Here is a 25,659-nt window from a genome sequence, read left to right as displayed (position 1 = left end):
TGACCATCCCCTGCCTTTGCTCTCTCTTTCTTTCTCTCTAAAGAAATAAACTTTTGGGGCGCCTGGGTGGCTCGGTCGGTTAAGCGTCCGACTTCGGCTCAGGTCATGATCTCACGGTCCGTGAGTTCGAGCCCCGCGTCGGGCTCTGTGCTGACAGCTCAGAGCCTGGAGCCTGTTTCAGATTCTGTGTCTCCCTCTCTCTCTGCCCCTCCCCTGTTCATGCTCTGTCTCTCTCTGTCTCAAAAATAAATAAATGTTAAAAAAAAAATTAAAAAAAAAAAAGAAATAAACTTTAAAAAAAATTTTTTTTAAAAAGAAAGGTCACCCAACTGCCATATGAAGGACAATTGGAGAAGACCAGTCTGGACCTGGGGAGAGGGGAGAAGGCTGAGAACAGACAGTAGCCATGTGGTGCCCAGGGTCTTGAGGCTGCTAGACTGGTGGTCAGATAGGAAGGAGGAGGTGGCTGGCTTATGCTGTCACTCCTCCATGCCTCAGCATCATGGGGTATCAGGAAGAGCTCTCTGCCAAGGCTCTGACACAGAGTAACCCAGGTTTTGATGCTAATTCCCTTACTTCTAGCTGTAGACCTTTCTGTAAAAGGGGACAAAGATGCCCACCACAGGGTTAATAGGAAGATTAAATGACATGATGACTATAAAGTGCCCAGAAAGTAGATGGTTCATAGTAGGTATATGGTAAGTATCATTCAGACTGCCCTTCTCTCTTTTTCCTGATCAAAAGTCACCATAGCACTCCATGCATTAAATATTCAGGGTCTTCACCACCATACCCGTCTGCCTCTCTTCCTCCTTTCTTTCAACAAACACCCTCCAGAATGTGAGCTCTAGGAGGACAAGAATCTAGTATGTCTCACTAGTCCCTGCAGTGCCAGCACCCAGTACACTGCTTGGTCCCTAGGAGACGCTCACTTGATATTCACTGAATTAAGCACCTTATAAGTGCCACTCCACATGCCAAGAAGATAATGGTGAGCAAGACAACGTGCAGCTTTCAGGAAGCTTGTTTGAGTGGAGGAGACAAAAAACCACCATATAATTCCAGATAGCATCAGTGCTACAAAGTACAAAGGGTAACACATTAGACAGGGTCAGACAAGCTGTTTTACAAGTGGGTGATCAGGGAAGTGACACTGGAGCTGAGTGTTCCAAGCAGGGGAAACTAGTCAGCATAACACAGAGGCTCTGCAACAGGAACCAGCTGGAGATGATCAAGAAACAGAAAGGTACTCATGTGACTGGAGCACAATGGATGAGAGAAAAGAGCCACCCGAGATGAGGCTAGAGAGGTAAGCAAGGGCCCTATCCCACAGAGCCTTGTAAGACACGAGGAGGAGACTGGATTTTATTCTGATTCTGGGTGTGATGGGAAGCCATGAGAAGGCCTGAAGCAAGTGACTCAATCTGATTTACACTTTCAAAGCATTCCCACTGGTGATTGCATGGAAAATGGACTGGGGACCAGGTGCAGATGGAAGCAGGGAAGCCCCATTCGGTTACTGCACTGCCAGATGAGAGGCAGGTGGCATGGACTAGAGAGCTAGTGTAGCAGTGAAGATGGAACACAGTGGCTACTCACTGGCCCTGGGGACCACCTTCCCCACTCCTTGGCAGCATTTACCCCTTGTCTAACCTTTCTCTGAGCCCTAATCACCCAGGAGCAGATGTTTGAGTTAATGTCCAACCCCCAGAGTTAATGTCCAACCCCCAGAGTTAATGTCCCACAAGCCCGGGAGCCTCTTGAGGATGGAAGTCAAGCTTGGTAGAGCTCCAACACCACTGAGCACAGGCTGGGAAGGGCCACACTGGGGCTCAAAGGGTGAATCAACGAAGCAGTGAAGGATAGGACAGGTGCCTCCTCCCTGCAGCCTCAGGTCTAAAAGCACAAGGATATCAGTAACCAAAGAGAAAAGTGGGGCAAGAGGAGAAAAGTGGAGGCAGGTGGTTTTATGGAACCATATGAGACAAACTGACACTGCAGTTACACGGAATCAGGAAAAAATGCAGCACTACCTGACCGTCTCGACCTAGCTGTCTATGTGGGTTGGGACCTCTGGACATTCACTGGCTGCAGTGTCCACCTCCCCCACCCCTCAGCAGCATTTGACCCTTGTCTAACCTTTCCCCAGGCAGTGATCACCCAGGTTGCTGATGTGTTTGTGTTAATGTCCAACCACCCCCAGAAGCCCTGGAGCCTCTGGAGGATGGGAGTCAAGCTTGAACTGAGCACAGGGTTAGGCAGGGGCACCCACACTGGCCTCCAAGGGCAAATCAATGAAGCAGTGAAGGAAAGGACAGGCACCCTCGCCCTGTGGCCTTGTGTCTAAAAGCACAAGTTTATCAGTAACCAAAGAGAAATGGGGCAGGAAGAAGCCAAGGGAGGGGTACAGGCCAGGGCACAGATGATTCTGTGGAATGATATGAGGCAAAATGACACAGCAGTTACAAGGAATCTGGGCAAAGTGCAGCAAGTATCTGGCTGTCCCAATCTGGATGTCCATGTGATTTTGGTCTTGAAGTGTGAGACCTCAGGCCGAGCAGGGATACCACTGTCAGACAGTGGAGGTGCCCCTGGCCATGTAACCTGGAAGGCAAAGTCCCTCCAAAGAAGTAGGAAAATCAGGGTGGAGAAGGAAGCCTTGGGAAGGCAGCTTACCCTGAAAAGAATCTGAAGTGGGCCAGATAGGGTTAGGACCCGCCTGGCCTGAGGGCTTAGGCTCAGAAACATCTTCTGCAGTAAGTAGGGGAGTTAGAGCTGGGGCCAGGGAAGAGTGAGCTCTGCTTAGTGGGCCCAGACTAGTCATAGACTAGTTGCCCACCCGTCAGGCAACACAGTCCTGTAAAAGGTGGGCTGGCAGATTGGGCAGAGGTGAGACTGAGCTGAGACAGCTCACTTCCAACCCAACTGTCAATTCCCAAACCACCTCTCTGCCTACCCCTAGGCCACAGCCCTAGCTCAGGCCTCAGGCCCCCTTCCTCAGATTAGGATCATGAAGCAGCCTCCTTATCCCTCTCCAGGCTCTGTCCCCCAAGTCTGTGCTCTTTGCTGCATCTGTGTGATCCTTTAAGAGCTCCCCATTGCCCTTGAGACAGAAGTCAAGTTCCTGAACTAACCCCCAAAGTCCACCTTGATCTGGCCCCCACCTGTATCTCTGCTGCCTCTCCTGTACCCATTCAATACCTCCATCTACCAAACTTATCGTGGTCTTTTGGGTGTGTGGCTCCTTATCCCTCAGATGTCCTCATCCCCATCTCAGCTTCTGGAAACCTTCTACACTCAATACATGTCTTCCTCCTTCAGGAAGCCTTCCTAGAACAATCCAGTCCTTGGCCAGCCCTGTGAGTGCTACCAGATCGCCTTGTCTCATGCTCTCTTCTCGAGGCCTATGGGCCCCCTCCCCACAACAGAGCCAGCTCAGGGCCAGCCCTCCAGACTCCCTGCTGCCCTATGCCCAGCCCTTTGCTGGCCGCCGAGGACAAAGATACAGCATTAGAGTCCCTCCTGTCAAGGAGAACCAGCGTACTAAGGGAAGCAAACCCACCCACAGATGCTCACCACAGAGGACAGACTGGGAAGAAACAGTCCACCTAGTCCAGGGCTCAGAGGAAGGAGGGAAGGCCTTCTTGGGAAAGAGGGATCTGAGCTGGGCCTCGAAGGATTTAATGGTAGAGGAGCAGAAAGGGCATCCTTGGAGAGGGAAGGAGCAAAGGAAAGAAGAAGAGAAGGGCAATGCTTAGCAAAGTAGGGCTTTGTCTAAGTGAGGGGACGGGGGATGGGTGAGGTGAGAAGCCTGTGTCCCTCCTGTGGGGGATGGGAACCATGAGATTGCCGAGGCTGGAGTAGGGCTCAACCCCCAATGCCCTGACAATGATGGCCAGAGAGCATACAGACTAGAAACATTTCTTGACTGTTAGTGGGCTTTTGCCCATGTCACACCCACTGCCTGCCATGTGGTGGGTATGTCAGGGCAGAGGGAGGGATCAGAAGGGGGGGCAAGGTCCAGACTCAGGGCGTCTGTGCTTCTTGTAGAAGATCAGGGGAGGGGTACATGGAAGCCTCTGGCCCAGGCTGAACATTTCCTCACAGGGTGGCAGCTGTGCCCAGACTAGGCTGGGCACAGATCAAGTGGATCTCAGGTCCCCAGAGCCCAGTGGGTGGCAGTCAGGATGGCTGCTTTTCAGGGGTCATCAGTCGCTCCACCTCCCGCATGAACCGCAGACACAACTCTTCTTGCCAGGGCAGAGCCACACACTGCACGGCCACGGGCAGCCCCACGCTCTTCTTCACGGCCTGTGAGGGACACAGGTATCAGGATGGGAGGTAGAGGAGGCAAGACCCCGCGAGGGACCAGAAAGCACCCCAGCTGGAGAGGAGGGGCAGCATGGCAGGGCCAGGCTGCTGTCCTTCAGGGTCTCGCATGAAGAAAGGTGAGCGAGGGGGTGCCTGGCTGGCTCAGTCAGTAGAGTATGTGACTCTTGATCCTGGGGTCATGAGTTCGAGCCCCAGATTGGATGTAGAGCTTACTTAAAAGAGAAAAGGGAAAAAAATGCAGGCAAGGACTACATGCACTCATGCTGCTTCCTTCACAGCAGCCAGCATTGGGGTACGGGTGGGAGTCCAGGGGAAGGGGTACCCTGAGGGCCAAGCCAGGCCCTGTGGCCTCACCTTCTGTAGCGCCTTGTCCCAGATATCTCCAAAGTAGCCCCTGTAATGTTCCATCTGAGCCTCGTCCTCAGCGGTCACTGTGGTGACAGGCACCACCCCCGCTGGGAAGTCCAGGCAGTTGTAGAGCAGAGTGTAGCTGACAGCCGCTGAAACACAACACAAGCGGCTACAGCAGGCCAGGCGACCTTCAATGCCAACTGTCTTCTCTGTACCCCAGCCTTTCATCCTGGGAAATGGCACCCTGCCTCCACAGACAGAGAGGGGCTCTCTCCCAGGGCCACAGAGATTCAGGTGAGTGACAAAGCTCAGGAATCCAGATTCAAGGTAGGCTGGAGAGCCTGCTGGGGCTTGCCCTGTGCCCTTGCCCATGAAGCTTCCCCACCTGGAATGTTGTTCCTATTTTCTTTGCTTATCTAAATCCCACCTGGACTTTAAACGCCACCTCCCCAAACCATAGACTCTGTAACTCAAGATCTCCAACTTCAGTAGTGCTGTGAACAGGGAGCTCATTCCCACCCGGGACATCCCACATGACTCCCATCTCTCCAGCCAGACTGTGAGCTCCCCAAGGGCAGGGCCCTCCCCAAGGGGTGTAGCCCTCCCCCAAGGCTCCTCTTCTACTTCCCAGCAGCCTTCTGGGCACTGGGCTGAACTTCCAGAGGAGGAAAGGCAGGTGGGAGTGTCAGGGGTGTGGTGGGGCAGCAGGCCTCACCTGTGGCCCTGCCGGGAGCATTCAGGTTCAGAGCAGGGCCCAGCATGGGGGTGAGCAACACATCCAGGTCCAGTGCTCTCCACTGGGCAATCACAGAGTTGCGGTACACCTGGGGAGGATGCCAGCAGGAGCCCTTGGACCCAGCCCATCACAGGGACTCTCTAATGAAGGGACTGTGGCCAGGGTGGCTCGGGCCCCAGCACCTGCCCCTGGATCTGGACTAAGCCTGGAAGGGATGGAGGTCCTTGGGGCACACAGGCATGGCCACTCTCAGGCAGCATCAGTTGCTCCACCTCCCACACGAATCATAAACATCATTTTTCCTGCCAGGGTGGGGCCACGTAGTGCCAGACAGCACCAGTGGGGGCAAAGAGGCAGCCAGGACAGGAGCTGACTGACCCAGCCCCTAAGGATGAGCACCTAGGCAAGTGAGGATCACAGACCAGTCCAGGGAGCAAAAGGGGGAATGACAGGCTACTCCAGGGGACCAGAGGGACCAGTGGCCAAGAGAGCCCACTGGTAGGTGTCGTGTCCAACTCCACCCCATCCCCCACCCTACTCCACTCTAGAGGCTCTGACCTCACCTCAATCTCGTACTGCAGTTCCCAGAGCTTTCCAGCCGACCTAGGCAGAGGGAACGAGGTCACTGGCCATGGGGATTTGCAACATCAGACTCCTACTCCTAACACCCCCCCCCCCCCCACCAGATCTCAATCCTCCATGGGCACTTCTCAACTATGGGAGCTCTGAGACAGATGCAATACAAGGGAGAATTTCAAATCCCTAAGTTCATGTCCTGCTGAGAAAATCAGGCCCCAAGAGGGACTTAGGCTATACCACTTAGTGACTTCACAGCACAGCCAGGACCACATCAGGCCTGATTCCCAACTACCCTTAGTACACAAGAGAGGCCAGAGCTGCCAAAGGTCCTAAATGCCTGGCAGTGAGAGAAGGGGCAAGTCCAGAGGATGTCAGGGCCTAAAAATAAGGCCATTTATGCCCTTTTCCCACCCGAGCCACTAAGGGGCAGGCAGGACCCAGTGAAGCTCAGTTCATGTCAGACCTCCAAGAGCAGCGTCTCTCACAGGTTCCCAAGTAGCCCCTCTCCCCTGTGCCTCTACGTGCTTCCTTTCCTGGTCCTTTCTACCCATGCGTAGCCAGGTCTTCTCGTCTCCAACCCATCCTTCCCGTGATCCCTTTCAGGCTCCTCCTCTCTAGCCAGACCTGGACCCTGAGAAGGCAAACTTCAAGGTCCCATCTGAAAGCCACAGAGGTTGCCACCCTGGCTGGGCCACTTCCACTCAGAAGCTACTTCCCCCATCTCTTCCTGTCAGAAACCACTTAACCCCAGGTCAGGGGAAGAGGGGGGTGGGATCTAGGCATAGGAAATGTCCTTACCGGGACTTCATACTGCCAAGAAAGGCTGCCATCCTTGGGAACTGCCAAAGGACAAACACAGTGTTAGTGACTCAGCTTTGGGCTGAGTGCACCCAAGCCACCTGTGCCTCTTTTCCCTCTGTCCCTTCCCCCAGGTCCCAGGTCAGCACCTCTTTTATTTATTTTTTTTTTCAATATATGAAATTTATTGTCAAATTGGTTTCCATACAACACCCAGTGCTCATCCCAAAAGGTGCCCTCCTCAATACCCATCACCCACCCTCCCCTCCCTCCCACCCCCCATCAACCCTCAGTTTGTTCTCAGTTTTTAACAGTCTCTTATGCTTTGGCTCTCTCCCACTCTAACCTCTTTTTTTTTTTTCCTTCCCCTCCCCCATGGGTTCCTGTTAAGTTTCTCAGGATCCACATAAGAGTGAAACCATATGGTATCTGTCTTTCTCTGTATGGCTTATTTCACTTAGCATCACACTCTCCAGTTCATCCACGTTGCTACAAAAGGCCATATTTCATTCTTTCTCATTGCCACGTAGTACTCCATTGTGTATATAAACCACAATTTCTTTATCCATTCATCAGTTGATGGACATTTAGGCTCTTTCCATCATTTGGCTATTGTTGAGAGTGGTCAGCACCTCTTTTAGCACACGGGCTGGCTGAAGATTGCAGGGCATGGGGTGAGGAGAGGAGTATGGGTGGGGGTTGGAGAGAAGAGGAGGCCATGCTCACCCAAACCAAGAGAGGCTAAGGCGAGAGGGGAAGAGCCCCAGAGGCCCCCTGCCAGCCCACCCCAACCCTCCACTCCTTGTGCCCTCACCAGAGGCTTTAGCAGGAAAGCCAGCAGTCCTTTCAAACACCTGGGTATCTTCAGAACTGAGATCAGGTCTCCCAAGCAGGGGTCCACGAAATCACCTTTGCTGGGAGACAAAGGGTCCAGTTCAGCATTTCCTCCCCAGGCCTCCCTCCTGGCTTGGGTCCAGTCCAGCACTCCCTACTCAGTGTCATCTCTTCAGTGACACCCTCTAGACTCCCTCTTCAACAGACTCTGGTAACCACTGGTCTCCAACCCCTTCACCTGCCTCCTTTTATTTATTTTTTTTAAAGATTTTTCTTTCTTTTTTTTTTTTCTTTAATCTCTACACCCAACATGGGGCTCAGAACCACAACCCTGAGATCAGGCAACCCCGAGATGCTCTACAGACTGAGCCAGCCAGACACCCTTATCTGCCTCCTTTTAAACACATGACTTGTTTCTGCCGATCGCTAGGATGCCTGGACTCCACTCCACACTGGAGTTCCCCAAGGCAGGACTCTGTGTCTCCCTCCCTGGCAAACTCAGCTTAAAGCAATAAGGACTCAATGAGGGCAACAGCTCCCTGGCCAGGGCTAGGCACTGAGAGTATCCCCTGTAAATGCTGATGCCAGCCTAGAGGTACAAGCGGAGCCGCCATGACTCTTGTTTCTGAGGCTGTCTCTAGCTCTAGAGTTCAGGGAAAGGTCTCAGGAGGCTGATCCTAAGGGTTCATTCCCAGGGCAAGAGTGAGGGGCAGCCCCTTCTGCTGAAGCCTGGACCATACTCAGCTATGAGAGGAAGTCCAGTCAGCCCAGGCACATGACCAGGAGGCACCTTCACAGATCTATCTTCCACTCCTATCAACCCTTAAGGACCAAAGGCTTCTCTAAACATGAGCTCTTTAAAGTCCCTTAAGGTAGTGGGGTGCCTGGGTGGCTCAGTCGGTTAAGCGTCCGACTTCAGCTCAGGTCATGATCTCACGGTCCATGAGTTCGAGCCCCAAGTCGGGCTCTGTGCTAACAGCCCAGAGCCTGGAGCCTGCTTCGGATTCTGTGTCTCCCTCTCTCTCTGACCCTCCCCCATTTATGCTCTGTCTCTGTCTCAAAAATAAATAAAAAATAAAAAATAAAGTCCCTTAAAGTAGGCCTGGCCCAACCCACCCACTCCTACTCTACAGAAGAGAAAACTACTGAAAAGGCAGACTTGGCTCAAGTCAGATGAGCCTGGAGTCACAGCATGATGTCTAGATGTCTCCCTTCCTGCTTCATCCTGCCCTTGTCTCCCAATCTTCCCCAAATAGACAAGCAACTCCCCTGCCCACCTCCTACCTCCCAATGAGCTCCCATCAATTAAGCTCTGCTCAATCCAGCCTCCCCTTGAGCTGGTACCTTTCTAAAGCCTCCCTGGCAAAGGATCTCCAGGCTCAGTCTGCACAATTAGAGGGGCAGAGAGGTCCCTGCCCAGAATGCTCAGAGCTTCTTTGTGTTCAGCTGAGGCCTGTCCCCATCTTCTGCCAGATTGGCCCACACTGGGAGTAACAGAACCCATTGCTCTCTCTGGGTCTAATGTCCCCACCCCAGACCCCAAAGTCCACATCACTCACAAGTTCTGTAGGAAGCTGTGGCCACCATCACTGAACAGCCCACCTGTTGAGAGGATCTCCAGAGCATGGGGTATATTGCTTGGCAGGAAGGGGATCAGCTGCAAGATTAAGGAGTATAAGGCCCCCACACCTAAAAACCCTTGACTCCCACAACCCCCATGCTTCCCAGGCGGCCCTGAGGATGGACTGGACCAATCCTGCCTGCCTGGTAGCACCCCCTGGAGCCACAAAGGCAGCCTTACTGACCCATGAAAACTCCCTTAAAATGCATTACCATGAGAGAAGTCAAGCCAAGCCATACATGAACTAACTTTTCTCAGATAAGCAGAGTAAAGCCCATTGGCTCACCACCCTGGGATGGTGGGAATCTCTGGACAGTTGTGCACCATTGTTTGTAGTTGATGAGAGCCTCCCATATAGCACTCACACATCCCCAGCACAGGGCTGAGTTCATCACCAATCACTTAACTTAATTAATACGATCAGCCCTCTATCTATGGTCCCGCAGGAACACAGTTCCCATCCCAACCACAGAATAATCAGGGTGACAGGATGCCAGGGACAGGCAGCAGCCATGGGTACCAGGAAGGTTTCCCGAAGGAGGGGCCACAACAGGACTTCCAGGTTCCCACAGCCATACCGTGTGGCCAGCAGCCTCCAGGCTCTGCTTCGTCTCCAGCAGGGCCCGCTTCATGGCCGGGGTTGGTGTGGTATAGTTGTCGGTCTCATAATACCCCACACGCAGGGGCTGAGAGCTTGTGTAGACCTGGGGGCAAACACAGGAGTCAGAATCAGGTCAAGAGAGGGCAGCCCAAAGTAGGGCTCCCAGGGATCTTTGAAGCTACTCAGCCCCAAACACAGCTGAGAAGCTGCAGCCTGGATCCCTGGAAAATGACTGTCTGAGAGGCCAGCCCTTTCTGCCTCTGACCCTTTCACAAAACACCTTCACAATGACTCTGCAGGAGGGGCCCAGCAAGGATGAGGGCTCCCACTGGTCATATGATGAAACTGAGGCTTCAGGTTTTGATAGGAAGACGGGCAAACAGGCCCAGTACATACTGACAACACTAGGTCCAGAACCCAGGCATCCTGAGCCAAGGCCCTCCACTGCCTGTTTCAAGAATGCAAGTCCTGGCTCCCATGATAATTTGTTCCAGACCTCATAAAAGGGACCTCACCTCCTCCTTTCCTCCCTTTCAGAAAGGGGTTCATGAACCACTGGGTTGTTAGAATATCTTCTGCCAAGGAGCGGGAACTCACCCCACCAAGTCCAGATATTCTGCCTACCAAGAAACACCCAAGTTCTCCCTCAAGTTGTTCTCTGAGATGCGTCTCCTGTTTCTCAATGACTGCAGAAGAGGCTGGGGCCAGAAGGGGGGGCCTTTCCTCAGCAGAGGCCCCACCCCACCAGGCCAGTTTGGAAGCCTCAGGGTCTCCACATGCAGGCAAGAGCTCCATCTGGTGGCTGACTGCAGAGAAGCAGCTGACCCTGGCTGCAGACCCTTGAGGGTGGGTTTCAGGAAACAGAACCTCCAAGCCCTATCCACAATGCCAAGGGGCTGCTCTCTGGGCTCAGGAGCACCAGTGATAACCAAATTCAACCCCATGCCCCCCAACCCTGCTCACCTCCTCCTTGAAGGGCAGGGGGGGCACGGCAGCATCCAAGCGGAACATGTCCTCACACAGTAGCGCTCGCAGGCACAGTGCCAGGCTTTCCACATCCCGGGCCATGGGGCCGACTGACATTGGCACTGTGGGGCAGGGAGGGGAAGGAAAAAGATCACCCTACCCTAATGGGCTCTGAGGCACAAGCAAGGGCTGGGACATGGCCTAGGAGTGTGAGCAGAGACATGGAAGTAGGAACTCCCACCTAGACCAACCTGGCAGCCAAACACTGCCCCCAGGAGATGCAGGGTAGAACTGGATCAGGAGACCCCCCTCCACCATGGCACTGAGGGAACCCCAGACCTCACCTGCTACCTGTCCATAGACACAGCCCTTCAGGCCACTCTTGCTGGATAAGAAACACAAAATGTTGGAAACAGGAAATGGTCACCCTCTGCCCAACCTCAAACCCATACAGCAGCTTAGAACTCTCACCACTTTAGAAAGTAGGAACCAACACCAATGGTGCTGTGACATTCCCTCCCAGGAAAACCCCAGAGTGAGGGAATCCCTGCCTGGGGCCTAGAGAGGTTGAGAGCTAGGCCAAGATCATAGAGCAAGAGATCCAGGAGCTCCCTCCACCCACCACCCACACCATACCTGATGCGGTTTCCCGTGGGCTTGAGGCCACAGATGCCACAGAAGGAGGAGGGAAAGCGGATACTGCCTCCGATGTCAGTACCTAAGCCCAGGGGGGAGCCTCCACCTGCAATGAGGGCCCCTTCACCCCCAGAGGAGCCACCTGGGCTCTTAGAGGACTTCAGTGGGTTCAAGGTCTGGCCAAAGAGGGGATTACTGCAGTCATAGCTGGGGGAAGCAAGAAAGGGTCAGCTCAGGTCACACTGGTGCCAATGCCCCTGCCCCCACCCGGCACCCAATCCAACCTGAACATGGACTGAGGGATGTTGGTGTGCACGAAGGGCACAGCGCCCTGTAGCTTCAGCACCTGCACCACCACACTGTCACACTCTGCAGGCATGCTCTCGTTCAGGCTCAAGCCCAGTGTTGAGTCCTGGCCCTAGAGGGAGGGACAGGTGCCAAGAGGTGTACAGCTGATGGATCAGGGGCCCTTCAGCAGAGGGTCCACTCTTACCGCCATCTCACAGGCCAAGGCAGAGCACACCCATGGTCCCTCTCAAGGCCTCTGGACCTGATACTTCCTCTGAGGGCCCAGCGTAACCCAGGATGCAGAGCTGGCTGGCAGGGGCAGGGGTGGGGGTTGAAGCCTGATGTGAGGCAAGGGCATACCTTGTAGCTGAAGCACTCCTTGAGGCTCACAGGGACTCCATAGAGCAGGCCCCGCTTTGGGGCCTGGGACAGCTGAGTCTCACAGTCTGCCAGGTAGGTGGTCACACAGTTGGTCTCTTTGTTTACTTCCCAGGCCTGGAAGAGGGAGAAATGGACACAAGGCAAAGTGAGATTGGCCTTTTTAAAAAAAAAAAAAAAAAAAAAATTGTGGTAGAATATACATAACATGAAATTGGCCTTTTATTTTTTTTTTTAATTTTTTTTTCAATGTTTTTATTTATTTTTGGGACAGAGAGAGACAGAGCATGAACGGGGGAGGGGCAGAGAGAGAGGGAGACACAGAATCGGAAACAGGCTCCAGGCTCCGAGCCACCAGCCCAGAGCCCGACGCGGGGCTCGAACTCACGGACCGCGAGATCGTGACCTGGCTGAAGTCGGACGCTTAACCGACTGCGCCACCCAGGCGCCCCGAAATTGGCCTTTTAAAGTATACCCAGGGAAAAACCAGCAACATGGCCCGGAGCCAGGAGGGCAGAGAATAACTTAGGGCCCACCATCCATCTCACTGGGGACCTCTAGTCCCAACCTCACCCTGGCAGTCTCTGGCCTCAACCCAAAGACAGAGAGAGTAACTCCAGGGCCAGGGCACAAACAAGGCACGCAAAGGAGCAAGACACTGGCCTCAGATGCTCCCCAGAGGGGATGAGCTGGGAGGAAGATAACCTCTGGCCGCTCCACCTCCTCCCCTAAGCTATATCTCTGCCTGTGAAGCAGTCAGGAGGAACCAGATAGGGGCAGATCTCCATCTCAGCCCACACCGGGAGTCAGCACAGAGCAGGACTAGAGCCAGGTTCCAGCCTCCCAGAGGCCAGCATGCTCTCTCCTGCCCCAGGCCCGGCCCACACCTGCCCCAGCTAACCCTCCCCTTTCCCAGAAACTCTTGAATCTGATAATGAAGTCACATAGAGGAGTGACTGACTAATACCAATCACTTAAAGGGATGGAAGCCTGCCTAAAAGGAACAATGCACTAACAGTGGCCATCTGCCATGGGGTCTTTCCATAGCCCTCAAACCACATTCCACAAGGCCCTAGGGGAGGGATAGACCAGGGCAAAATGATACACAGCTTTCAGTAAATACTCCTGTCCCTGTGAAACATCTGAGGAAAATGGGTGTGGGTCCCATTGCCACAACTTAGCACATGAAATCGGTCTCCAGGCTACCCAAGGCAGGCAGGGAAGAGGCCAATCTGTGACGAGAATGCTCACTTGTGGGTGATTACGAAGGGCAGCAACTTTTCAGGGGCATTGACAGAGGAGACGCAGCACAGTCTGTCAAGACTGCCTGTGTCCTCCCGGCACAGCCAGTGCGGGGGTCTGCATACAGTCCTCTCTCCCCATACAGCCAATCTCCCTCACTCTCTGCTGCAGTCACTGACACCACTGTCACACACCCATCAGTCACCCGGCATGCATGTCCACCTGCCTAGTGGTCATCCCCACTGTCACACACTCTGTTTCAAGAAATTACACACAAGTCAACTCACAAAGCACAATTCTTTTTCTTTCATTTCATTTCAAACACATTCCTTGAACACTTACTGTACGAAAGCCAGTAAGTATTCAGCACCAATACAAAGACAAATGAGACAAGCTCTGCCCACAAGGAGCCACAGGGGAAAATGAAGGATAAGACAAGCCCTAGGACACCATGAGAAAATGTGTTAGAATGTTAGAAAGAGAGGCACCCGGGTGGCTCAGTCGGTTAAGTATCCAACTCTTGATTTCACCTCAGGTCATGATCTCACAGTCATGGGATCAAACCCCATATCAAGTTCCGTGCTGAGCATGGAGCCTGCTTGGGATTCTCTCTCCCTCTCTCTCTGCCTCTCTTCCCTCCTCCTCCTCCTCCTCCTCCTCCTCCTCCTCCTCCTCCTTCTTCTTCTTCTTCTTCTTCTTCTTCCCTCTCTCTCTGCCTCTCTTCCCTACTACTACTCCTACTACTTCTTCTTCTTCTTCTTCTTCTTCTTCTTCTTCTTCTTCTTCTTCTTCTCCTTCTCCTCCTCCTCCTTCTTTCTCTCTCTCTCAAAATAAATAAATAAACATTTAAAAAAAGAAAAGAAAGAAAGACCACTGAAGAGGGAACCCTAACTCAGGCTGGGGAGGGTCAGGAGAGGCTCCCTGGAAGACAGCCTCTTTCTCTGAGCCCTGAAGGTTCGGCCAGCAGTGCCTGTTGCCCCAAGAGGGGCAAAGAAGAGGGAGAAGAGAAGAGGGAGAAGAGGCTTCCAGGTAAAGGGAATCCCACAGTGCAAAGTGTGGCAGGCTCTGGGTGCCAGGGAACCGTAGGCAGCTGAGCTATTGATGCCCACACTCCGGAAGGCCTTGACCAGACAGGATGCCAGAGACTGAAGAGGAGCAGAAGAGCAGAATCTAAAGAACTGGAGACCTGAGAGGGAATCTGGCCAGGAGGCTGGGGCCCCACCATGGAGGGAGATGGTGGTGGCAGACCAGGGTAGCTGCAGGGGACGGGAGAATGGGGACAAGGGGATGGGCCAGAGAGAGCTATAGAAAGAGAACAGACCACACTTGGTGACGGATGGGGTGGAGGCGGGAGCGAGAGGGAAGTCTGGGCTGAAAGCCAGGCTTTTAGCTAAGACAAGATGCTCAGTGTTGCCCTCTCACCAACACACACACAAAGTCAGCCTGCCTCTCCCTCTCTCTCAATCTCTCTCTCTCTCTCTCTTTTTCTCATGCACAAAGCTCCTGGCAGCCCCTGGCACTGAGGCCCCACCCTGGTCCCGAGAGAGTAACTCCAGGCCAGGTTTCCCCCCAGCCTTTGCAGAGAGAGGGAGGATCCAGGCAATCCCCAGCCTGGGGCCTTACCTTTCCTACGTAGGTGAAGAGTGCAGCCTCCGGGGACAGCTCCCCTCGGTGTAACTTCTGCACCAGCTGAGTCAGGGGCAGGGCCAGCAGTGCCTCTGAGTCCAGGTCGGGGTTCTGGGGAGACACCTCAGATAAGTACCCCCTTACCCCACAGGCCTCAAGTGCCTACAGCTGACACTTGTGGCCCATGCCCCTAAGTCTCCACACCTGCCAAAGCAGATGCTAACTGTCACATGCCAATCCACGACAGACATGCCCACCTGCAGCTCTGAGACCAGAAACTGTGGCCCAGCCTAGGCAGGCACTTGTCACCTATGGACAGGACAGATATACCTCTTCTAGGAGGTTATCAGACGGGGTGCCCTGGGAGAGGCCATGCCCAGTATGATTATTAAACCATTATGAACTACCACCACTGACAGCTGCCAACTGCACCATGCTGCTGCTCTCTGTTCTGACTAAATCTTGCTACCATTCCCATTGCACAAATAAAGAAACTGAGGCACCGGAGCGCCTAAGTGTCTCAGTCGGTATAAGCGTCTGTCTCTTGGTTTCGGCTCAGGTCATGATCTCATGGTTTTGTGAGTTCCATGAGTTCCAGCCCTGTGTCAGGCTCCATGCTGGCAGGGCGGACCCTACTTGGGATTCTCTGTCTCCCTCCCTCTCTGTCCCTCCCTCACTCTGTCTCTGTCTCTCCCAAAATAAATAATAAATAAACTTAAAAAAAAGGGGGGGGGGAGGAAGGAAGGAAGGAAGGAAGGAAGGAAGGAAGGAAGGAAGGAAGGAAGGAAGGAAGGAAGGAAGGAATTAAGGCACCAAGTGGCTAAGTGCATCACCTAGGACCATACAGGTAAACTATAGTTCTCCGTCCACTCAGCATAGGCTGTCCACTGGCTGTCCACCTGCACCTAACCACTCAATCCCTGGCAAGGGAGATGAGAAAAAGAAGACACTATCCTGGGTGGTTGGGGCTGTAGCTAGAGGCTCACAACTAAAAGAGAGGAGTTTTTCATTCATTCCAGATACATATTACCAAGCACCATACTAGGCCTGGGGATCCAACAGTGAACAAAAAAGGCACGTCCATGCTTTGGGAAGCAAGCATGTAATTAACAAGTAAACAAGAATTTGAGATAGTAAGAAATAACTTGAAGAAAATAAAACCTGGTGTGGTGAGTGGGTGGCACACAGGTAGGTAGAGGGTGGTCAGAGAAGAGCTCTCTGAAGGAGGAGGGACATTTGATTGCACACCTGACTGCCAGACCTTGAAGGCTCCCAGTCTCTGGGGTCAGCCTTTGCCTGAAAACCCAGCTTGCTCCCTCCTCAAAGGTATTGAGGCAATTAGTAAACACGGTCAGAGAGAGGGTCTCTGAATCACAGCCACCACTTTCCACCCCCACTCTCCTCTGCTCTTGCCAAGGTCATCAGGGACTTCCTGGTGACAAATCCAAGAGATACTCCACTCTGATATTTGCTCCATGTCTCACTGAGGTATTCAAAGCTATTGAGACCACATACCAGCTCTCTTCAATTGCCCCCTGGGCATGGAGATACTATCCTCCCTGGTTTTACTCCCGTTTCTCTGCTACTTCTGTCATCCATTTATTCAGTTAGTCAACAAACATGTTCTGAGTACCTACTATGTGCCAGGGACTACGTTAAGGGCTATGAATTTAGACGTAACCAAGACAGACAAGTCCCTGCTTTCAGAGCCTACATTCGAGAAAACAAACAAGTTAACAAATAATGGACAGATCATGGGAAGTATGAGAACACAAGAACAGCTGCTGTGATGGAAATAAGAGACGACTGACTCAGATGGGATGGCCAGGCCTCTCTGAGGAGGTGACATTTCTTTGTGTGATTTGAAGGATGAGAAGGAGCCAGATGTGGGAAGAGACACATTCTTCTGGGTACCTCTTCTTCCCTCCCTGATGCTGGGAGAAGTGAATCCTTCTCGTGGCTTCCACTCCAGGTTCTCCACCTAACCCACGGCCTCCTGACCCTCCACCCAGCCTGACCCAACTGAGCTCTGGTGCTCAGGGGCTATTCCCATTGCCGCCCACCCTTGTGTCCTTCTCCCTGAGCTCGCTGCTCCCCCACTTTCCACCGTCTCCTGTTCCACGTACCCTTGTGCAGGGAAGGGCTGAGTCCATCCAGGTGTTAGAGTGCAAGAACAGGCCAGGGCCCTTCCCTCCCCCTCTCCCCCGCATCCAGATCCAATTAGTCATCCTGTCCATCCTTTCTTTCCTGGATCACACAGGGCCACCTTAGCGGTTATCAAGCCCAAGCCATCTACCCACCCTTCCTGCCAGGCCAGCCAGTGCAAAGCAGGACTGGCTGCTCCTTAAGGTCTCTGTCACACCACAAGCTCCAGAGATATTCCAGGAAGTGCTTCCAGGCTGTGTTCCTGTCAGACTCCTCCACATCCTTCCATGAGATACCACCTACTCACACCCTCCACACACACCCACCACAGAGCCTTTGTACCCTGGAGTTAACAGCAGGAACACTCTACCCCCTTCTCTTTTTCTTAATTTATTTTTTATTAAAAAAAATTTTTTTAACGTTTATTCATTTTTGAGAATCAGAGAGAGACAGAGCATGAGCAGGGGAGGGGCAGAGAGAGAGGGAGACACAGAATCTGAAGCAGGCTCCAGGCTCTGAGCTGTCAGCACAGAGACCAATGAGGGGCTTGAACCCACAAAACGTGAGATCATGACCTGAGCTGAAGTCGGATGCTTAACTGACTGAGCCACCCAGGCACTGCTCTACCTGCTTCTCTTAATTTGTTAAATAGATATAATACTCACTTGGGATTTTATATATATTTATATATATATATATAAAATTATGTATATTATATAATGTAAATATAATATATATAGTATATATATACATAAATATAATGTAAATATAATATATATATTGTATATATACATAAATATAATGCATATATAAAATATATAATGTAATGTGTGTGTATATATATATATATATATATATATATATATACATATATATATGTAATACAGGGAGCCACAAAGCAGAAAAAAATAGCAGAAAGAAAGGCCACCTGACCCTGCCTTGGGGGATTGGGAAGGCTTTATTGAAGAGTGATACTCAGGTGAAAGGTAGAGTATAGTTGGCCTGGCAAAGAGGGGTAAGTGAGGACAAAGAATGTTCCAGGCAGTAAGAACAGCATGTGCAAACTGCTGTGATCTCTCCCCACATACACTAGATAATCCCTGGTGATACATGTTTTAAAAACATATACAAAATGAAAGCGCTGTCTCTCTTCCAGCCATCCAAGATACCAAAAGGAAAGAAGGCCAAGGGGAAGAAGGTGGCCCCAGCCCCTACTGTTCTGAAGAAGCAGGAGGCTGAGAAGGTGGTCAATTCCGTTTGAGAAAAAGCGCAAGAATTTTGGGATCAGACAGGACATCCAGTCCAAAAGGTACCTCACCTGCTTTGTCAAACGGCCCCACTACATCCAGCTGTAGTGGCAAAAGACTACTCTACAAGCATCTAAAATTGCCCCCTGCAATTAACCAGTTCACCCAGGCCTTAGACTGCCAAACGGCTCCTCAGCTGCTAAAGCTGGCCCACAGGTACAGACCAGAGACAAAGCAAGAAAAGAAGCAGAGATTGTTGGTCCAGGCTGAGAAGAAAGCTGCCAGCAAAGGGGATGTCCCCACTAAGAGGCCACCTGTCCTTCGAGCGGGGGTTCATGTGTCACCATCTTGGCAGAAAACAAGAAGGCTCAGCTGGTAGTGATGGCACATGATATGGATCCCATTCAGCTGGTTGTCTTCCTGCCTGCCCTGTGTTGTAAGATGGGAGTTCCCCACTGCATCATCAAGGGGAAGGCCAGGTGGAGCATCTGGTCCACAGGAAGACCTGCACCCCTGTCACCCTCACACAGGTTAACTTGGAAGACAGAGGAGCTCTGACTAAGCTGGTGGAAGCCATCGGGACCAATTACAATGACAGGTATGATGAGATCCACTGCCACTTGGGAGGCAACGTCCTGGGTCCAGAGTCGGTGGCTCGCATTGACAAGCTAGAAAAGACAAAGGCTAAAGCACTGGCCACCAAACTGGGCTAAGTAGACGCTGTAGTTTTCTGTATATTTAAAAGTAACAAAAAGTTCTCTTTCAGCCAGAAAAAAAAAAAAAAAAATATATATATATATATATATACACATACATACACAAAATGAAAATGAACATTCACCCTACCCCTGGGACCACCCTGCCCAGTCCCTCTCTGAAAAGGAAACCATAGTTAATGGTTTCTTTTTTTTTTTTTTTAATTTTTTTTTTCAACGTTTATTTATTTTTGGGACAGAGAGAGACAGAGCATGAACGGGGGAGGGGCAGAGAGAGAGGGGGAGACACAGAATCTGAAACAGGCTCCAGGCTCTGAGCCATCAGCCCAGAGCCCGACGCGGGGCTCGAACTCACGGACCGCGAGATCGTGACCTGGCTGAAGTCGGACGCTTAACCGACTGCGCCACTCAGGCGCCCCCATAGTTAATGGTTTCTAATGAAAACTCACAGGGACAAAAAAGTTTATGAAAAGCTCACCATGTATGTAATTGTTTTCATATATTCTATTTTTGTACAAAAGGACTATGCTATATACACAGTACTTACTACACCTTGCCTTTCTCGCTTGCTATTTTCAATAGCAAGATTGCTTTTTTTTTTCTGATTACATAAGTGTGCTCATTATAGAAAAAAAAATGCCTAAGAGTATGGGGAAGAAAGTAAAAATTAGCTGAGAGCCCACCACACTAGGAGACTTGCCACTGAGAGTGTGGTCACCACCATTTCCCACCTTGCTACAAGGTGCCACAAAGTCCCTGTGAGCCTCAGCTTGAAGCTATCAGCAGGTTCTCTCCATTTTTAAAAAAATTAGCACAAATTTTAATTCTGTCCTATGTTCTTCCATGTTGACAGCTGATGACAGCACCGCTAACAGCTATTTTTAAATCTTCAACTAGTTATCAGGCAGCTGAGATATTTTTTCTTTCACAAGACACCAAAGAAAGTCTGCACCTCCAGGAGGCCAGTCTACAAACACAGGGGAAATTAAATTTGTACGGAGAACGCAGGGAAGTGTACAAATAAGTTGTAACTAAGCATTCGGCCACCTAGTAGCATATTCTTTCTCAAGGGAGGGATACTATAGCTATCATTGAATCACTGCCCCTCCTCCAGCTGTCTCTCCTTGAGTCCCCTACTGTCCTAATTTCAGCTGTTCTACATTATCCTCCATGTCTTTTTTAGTTTCCCTCATGGTTTTTATCACCTTTGTTCTATTTCAAGATATCTTTTCCATTTGGTCACACAGGCCACCAATAGTGGTCTCAACAAAAACTACATTCACCCTCAGCTCATCTACTGAATCATTTTGTTTTAAAGTCAGGTTTCAAGCTGGGCTTGGAGAAGTCCAGGAGATGGAACCACACATCAGATCCAGTTGAAGGAAGTGGCATTTGTTAAGACCAGTGGAATTCTGGCAAAAGGGTTTGTAAGAGATTTGTTTTGGGGTAAGACCACAAGTGCAAAGGCACAGAGGCATGAGCAGGTGTTCTGGCTTATCTTTTCCAGCCATAAGATTCTATTGATGGTAGTTCTTCTATTCAGTCTAGAAAGGATACTGACACTCATTCAGGGGGCAGGGTGGGAAAAAAGTGGGCAAAGAGTCGTTACAGGTTAAGCCTCACGTGGTCAACAGAGAGTTACCAGAAACAGGCCTCACTCTCCAGTTGCTCTATAGTCGAGAGAGGTGAACCATTTGTGATGATTCCGGAGGTGATTAGGATTCCCCCTCCTCCAGCAATGCCTGGGAACACTGGTGGTATCTAGGCTCCCAGCTAGCTTTGTCAGGAGTCTATCAGGCTGGAGCTGTACTACCTGCTGCCGTATTCCCCTGGGGCCTGCCCAGGGCCCTGCTTACCTCACTGCCCCTTACTATTCGGGGCAGGCCTGAAAAAGCCCCAGAAGAAAGGCTGCTTATACAGCCTCAAAACCCACATTCCCATCATCCAGAGACTCCAGAGCCAAGCAGAAAGGCACCTTAGGGGCAGGAGAGAGGAAGGAGCTCATCCCAAGGTTCCAAGGGATTGAGTTCAGCTAAACCACCTACTTCTTAACTGCCCCCAAGGCCTTTCAGAGTTACTGTTATCAAGACCCTTGCTGACTGCTCAAATGAGACTCCTGAGATACTTCTCCTTTTCTCCTCCACAGTCACTGGAAAATCATAGTGTACATTTCGCTCTTTACCCACCTGGAAGAGCCAGGCTTTGGTGTTCTGACACCAGGCTCTCTTGCCCCGGCGAGGGTATGTAAACAGCTTTTTGTATTTCAGGCCCATAACCTCTACCCTGGAAATTTTGGTTATTCTCTTTTTTTTTTTTAATGTTTATTTATTTATTTTGAGAGACAGAGAACAAGCAGGGAAGGAGCATAGAGAGAAGGAGAGAATCCCAAGCAGGCTCCACACTATCAGCACAGAGGCCGATGCGGGGCTCAATCCCACAAACCAGGAGATCATGACCTGAGCTGAAATCAGGAGTCTGACCCTTAACTGACTGAGCCACCCATGTGCCCCTGGAAGATCTGGTTCTAAAAAAATAATGGAAGGCGGTTGCTCCAGAGGGGACCTGTATAGATGCTGGTGTTTGGAGCTGAGGTGAGGAAGACCTACCCTTCTACCACGTCGCACCCCTGCCAGCAGGTGGGTGTCTTGTGATTGGGAGGGGAGTTCAGTAGGCAGGAACAGTGGGCAGACTGCTGAAGCTGCCCCTGCACAGTTCTTGCCAGCTGGCTGCAGTTCGGGTTATTGCTAAAGAACTCGGGCCTGAGGGTCTCCAGGGTGAGCCAGGTGTCACTGCAAGGATCCCTGAGTGGGGCACCTTGGAACTCAGCCAGAGAAGGAGGACTTAGGCAGTGAAGAACTTGTGCTCAGGTAGGGTCAGTGGCCAGTGTGGACTGAACATCTAAAAACTGACTGATGGTGGGCTTTTCAGCAAGCTTGATGAATAGAGGCTGGAACCAGATACATATTTATTTCAACAAATAAATAAATATGATATATCCTGGCCCAGAAATGGTGTGGAGTAAATCCATACCGGCTAAAAGACACCGTGATCAAGGCTGCACCCTGGGCCTGGCATCCTAAGGCCTGGTCTCCCTACCTAATATCCCCTCCCTGCTCTCCTCCACTGGAATGAGGCTGGAGAGTACCACTGGGCATGTAGGTTCTAGTTCCAGCTCTGCACCCAACTCTAAAATCACAGCATCTGCTAAAAGCAATTTTCTGTGACTCCCTCCCTGACTCCCACCTAGGCACATCCTCCTGACACCTGCTGTGTCCCCAGTCACCTGGAATGCTTTCCCACCTGCCAGATCTGAATCCTATCAAACACAAAGCCTCTCAAACAATCGTGGCAAGTTTTTCCTCTCACAGTACATAAGAACTTCTCCCAGAATTTATCATTTTGACTTCTAACTGGGTCCAGCGTCTCAAACACCTTGAGCGAAAGCCTCGTCTTCTAGGCCCCTCCCCAGCACCTATGCACACACTGAGCTGAACCAGAATGAGAAAAGCTTGTTGACAGCTCACCCAGGGAAGGGCTGGAATTACACTTGCTTAAGGAAAAGGGCCTGTAAGGGGTTAGAGCAGGAGCTGGGGAGACTTCTATTCCAGCCCAGCCCTCTTTGCACTTGGGCAAGTCCTTTTCTGGCTCTCTCTTAGTATCATCACGCACAAATCAATGACTTTAAACTATAAGCTTTCCGGATTCCCTTGGCCATGACTCTGTGATTACAAAGTCTTAACCTGAGCATCATATTGGTTCTCATGCTTGCATTTTAGCTTTCTAAAAGTCTTGAGGGGCACCTGGGTGGCTCAGTCGGTTGGGCATCCGACTTGGGCTCAGTTTGTGAGTTCAAGCCCCGCTTGGGGCTCTGTGCTGACAGCTCAGAGCCTGGAGCCTGCTTCAGATTCGGTGTCTCCCCCTCTCTCTGCCCCTCCCATGTTCATGCTCTGTATCTCTGTCTCTCAATAATAAACATTTAAAAAATAAATAAATAATAAATAAATAAATAAATAAATAAATAAATAAATAAATAAATGAAAGTCTTGAAATTCTTTGGCACCGAGCAAAGTTCCTCTCTCTTTGACCCAGTGCGGCGATGGCCATTGGTCTCCCAGCCTCCCCTCAGCTCTACCTCAGAAAGAGTATGGAATGTATTAGGGCAAAGAGAGGTTCCGAACGTAAAACCTGCGCGGCCCTCCACCTGCCCCTCCGCGCGCCAGTGCGGCTGAAAATGCTGCTAGGGATACCCCACCCTGTGCCTCCCCACATACACCACGGGACCCGAGCGGTCACCTGGAGGCGGAAGCGCTGCGCCGACTTATCCATGGTCTCCAGAGCCGCCCGCTGTTTGCGTCGTGCCCTGGCCCCCGCGTCCCGCGCCGGCCGACGACTTGACCAGCGCAGGGCCACGGCCGCTGCAACGAAGCAGCAGGCCAGGGCAGCCACGGAGGCGCCAGGGAGCTCGGTCCACAATTCGTCCAGCACCATGATCTCCCGCCGCCAACTGTGCGGAGAACGGCAGATGAGGGATCAGCACATTCGCATGCCGCCGCAAAACCCGGCCTGGATCGGCCTAGGATCCCGCGCCCCCTCTGCGGGAAAGGGGGTTGGAGGACGCGCGGCCGCTGGCCCACGGGGCAGCGCGCCGTTGCTTGGCAGCGGGCCGGAGGCGGATGGTGGGCAACCGTCAAGGTGAAGCCCGGCGACAGGTTTAGGGTCACTCCTCGCGTTCTCCCGCACCCGGCCGGGAAGGGCGCTAGGGGCAACCGTGTTCCGCGCGCGCCCTCGGTAAGCTTACGCCCAGCGCACCTTACAGCCCCAGCTTCCCGGAAGACGCGGCCGGCAAGAGCCCTCTGCGGGGGAAAAGCCGGCCAAGAGGACGAGAGCAGCGACCGATTGGACTCGAGGACCTGATTAACCCCCCCGCAAATAGTTCAGTCGCATCTTTCTTGGAGACCCTCCCAGGATGCTCACCTCTCCCACCCTCACAGCTTCCAGGGGCACAGGAAGTTTCCCTGGGGAGCCCACCTGCCTCCCTCTCCCTTTCCCCAAATCAGGGACCACCTGTGTCTCACTCAAGGCTCTTCATGGCCAGATCATTGATCACTTGTCCTTTTGCTCAGCCACCTCCCCTTCTCCAGTCATGGGCCCTCCTGGATTTTACATCCAGAGAGCAGAAGGAACACCTGACCAGGAGTCTGGGGACCTGGCACTCTTCCAAAGAGGGGATGGGGTGGGGGGTTAGATACACAAACAAAATACTCCCATCCAGGCCTCTATCATAGGACTTTCTGTTTATGTGTTTTATGTCATTTGTCCTCCCAACAGACCTATGAGGAAGGCATTTTTATTAACCTTATTTTCTAGGTCAGGTAACTGAGGACAAGAGGGGTTAAATGACTTCTGTGGTCACACACATGGCTGAGTGGGGACTCAAACTCAGCTCTAATCTCAAACCATTGCTATTAACCATCAAGCAGTACTACCATTACTGCCCCTGGAAGTGAAACTCTGTGGGATGTGGTGTGGGAAAGTGCTTTGTGGCTGGAAATGGAGCCTGCTAAAACACTCCGCTGTTACTCCAGTTCTGTGTTTACTTCTCTGAACCTGTGCCTTAACCTGTAAAAGGGGGGTGGTTATAATGCCGCCTTAACCTGTAAAAGGGGGGGGGGGTGGTTATAATGCCTACCTCACATAATTGTGAGCAGTGTGTGAGGTCCTTTATGATTGGTGCCTAGCACGTAGTAGGCCCTGCAGAAATGTCTGACTGAATGAAAGGCCCACCTGTAAAAAGCCTAGATGTGTTAACCTTAAAATGAAAACTATCAGTTATTTTAACAGCAAAGTGGCGTATTCTGGAATAGCAGAGAGTTGCAACTCCTGACAACTAAGCCTGGCAAAAACCACAGGCAAGTCTAGGAAACAAAGGAGAGGAAGTTCTTTTACAGAGGAAAGGAGGAAGTTAGGAGGGGCTATTAGAAAGAAAAAGTCCATTGAAGTAAACTGAGAGTTTGAAGTATAGTGGCTTTTCATTGGCTGAATTGTGGCATTGTCTCATTGGCTGGGCAGTTGCTAGGGAGAAAAAAACCCTTTTTCCTCCAGCTGGGTAATAAAATTTTATAAGGTGTGTCCCTTCCTGTTGGGCCTGCAGTTGGGGAGTGATAGAGCATGAGAACTCTTCCTTCTGACTCCACTTTTTTTTTTTTAAGTTTATTCATTTATTTTGAGAGACAGCAACAGAGAGGATGAGTGGGGGGAGGGGCAGAGAGGGAATCCCAAGCAGCGGCACCACCACCCCCTTTGCACTGTCAGCATGGAGCCCAACTTAGGGCTCAAACTCATGAACCATGAGATCATGACCTGAGCTGAAATCAAGAGTCAGATGCTTAATGAACTGAGCCACCCAGGCACCCCTTTGACTCCACTTTAAATGAGGTTTCCTGGGCCACCTAGCTGGCTCAGTTGCTACAGCGTGTGACTCTTGATCTTAGGGGTTGTGAATTTGAGCCCCTTATTTGGTGTAGAGTTTACTTAAAAATAAAATAATAAATGAAGTTTCCTTT

At 51.5% G+C, this 25,659-nt stretch overlaps 1 protein-coding gene across 1 annotated transcript; it reads right to left on the bottom strand.

The window, feature by feature from the left end:
- Positions 1 to 2,337: 2,337 nt before the first annotated feature.
- Positions 2,338 to 23,896, bottom strand: FAAH (fatty acid amide hydrolase). The gene is made up of 15 exons (XM_086716843.1): positions 23,390 to 23,896; positions 14,986 to 15,099; positions 12,103 to 12,237; positions 11,739 to 11,872; positions 11,455 to 11,661; positions 11,163 to 11,203; positions 10,816 to 10,940; positions 9,830 to 9,955; positions 9,190 to 9,287; positions 7,611 to 7,710; positions 6,797 to 6,837; positions 5,983 to 6,022; positions 5,399 to 5,507; positions 4,687 to 4,832; positions 2,338 to 4,311 (listed from the first exon to the last, which is right to left on the bottom strand). Exons 1-15 carry the CDS (start codon positions 23,582 to 23,584, stop codon positions 4,183 to 4,185), a joined length of 1,740 nt encoding a protein of 579 aa, XP_086572969.1. The 5' UTR covers positions 23,585 to 23,896; the 3' UTR covers positions 2,338 to 4,182.
- Between the last annotated feature and the right edge of the window lie 1,763 nt (positions 23,897 to 25,659).

The sequence above is a fragment of the Puma concolor genome, chromosome C1, assembly GCF_028749965.1.
Source record: "Puma concolor isolate L17-30 chromosome C1, mPumCon1.1.hap2, whole genome shotgun sequence".
NCBI classification, from domain to species: domain Eukaryota; kingdom Metazoa; phylum Chordata; class Mammalia; order Carnivora; family Felidae; genus Puma; species Puma concolor.
This window is presented reverse-complemented; position numbering and strand designations above follow the sequence as displayed.

What these genes read in the sequence shown, in the direction of transcription:
- FAAH (XM_086716843.1), bottom strand. Translation starts at nt 23,584, where the DNA reads ATGGTGCTGGACGAATTGTGGACCGAGCTCCCTGGCGCCTCCGTGGCT. An exon ending in TCTTCACCTACGTAGGAAAG is followed by an intron (nt 12,238 to 14,985) that starts GTAAGGCCCCAG and finishes TCCCTCTTCCAG; the next exon opens with GCCTGGGAAGTAAACAAAGA. An exon ending in GGGACAAGGCGCTACAGAAG is followed by an intron (nt 4,312 to 4,686) that starts GTGAGGCCACAG and finishes TGTCCCTCACAG; the next exon opens with GCCGTGAAGAAGAGCGTGGG.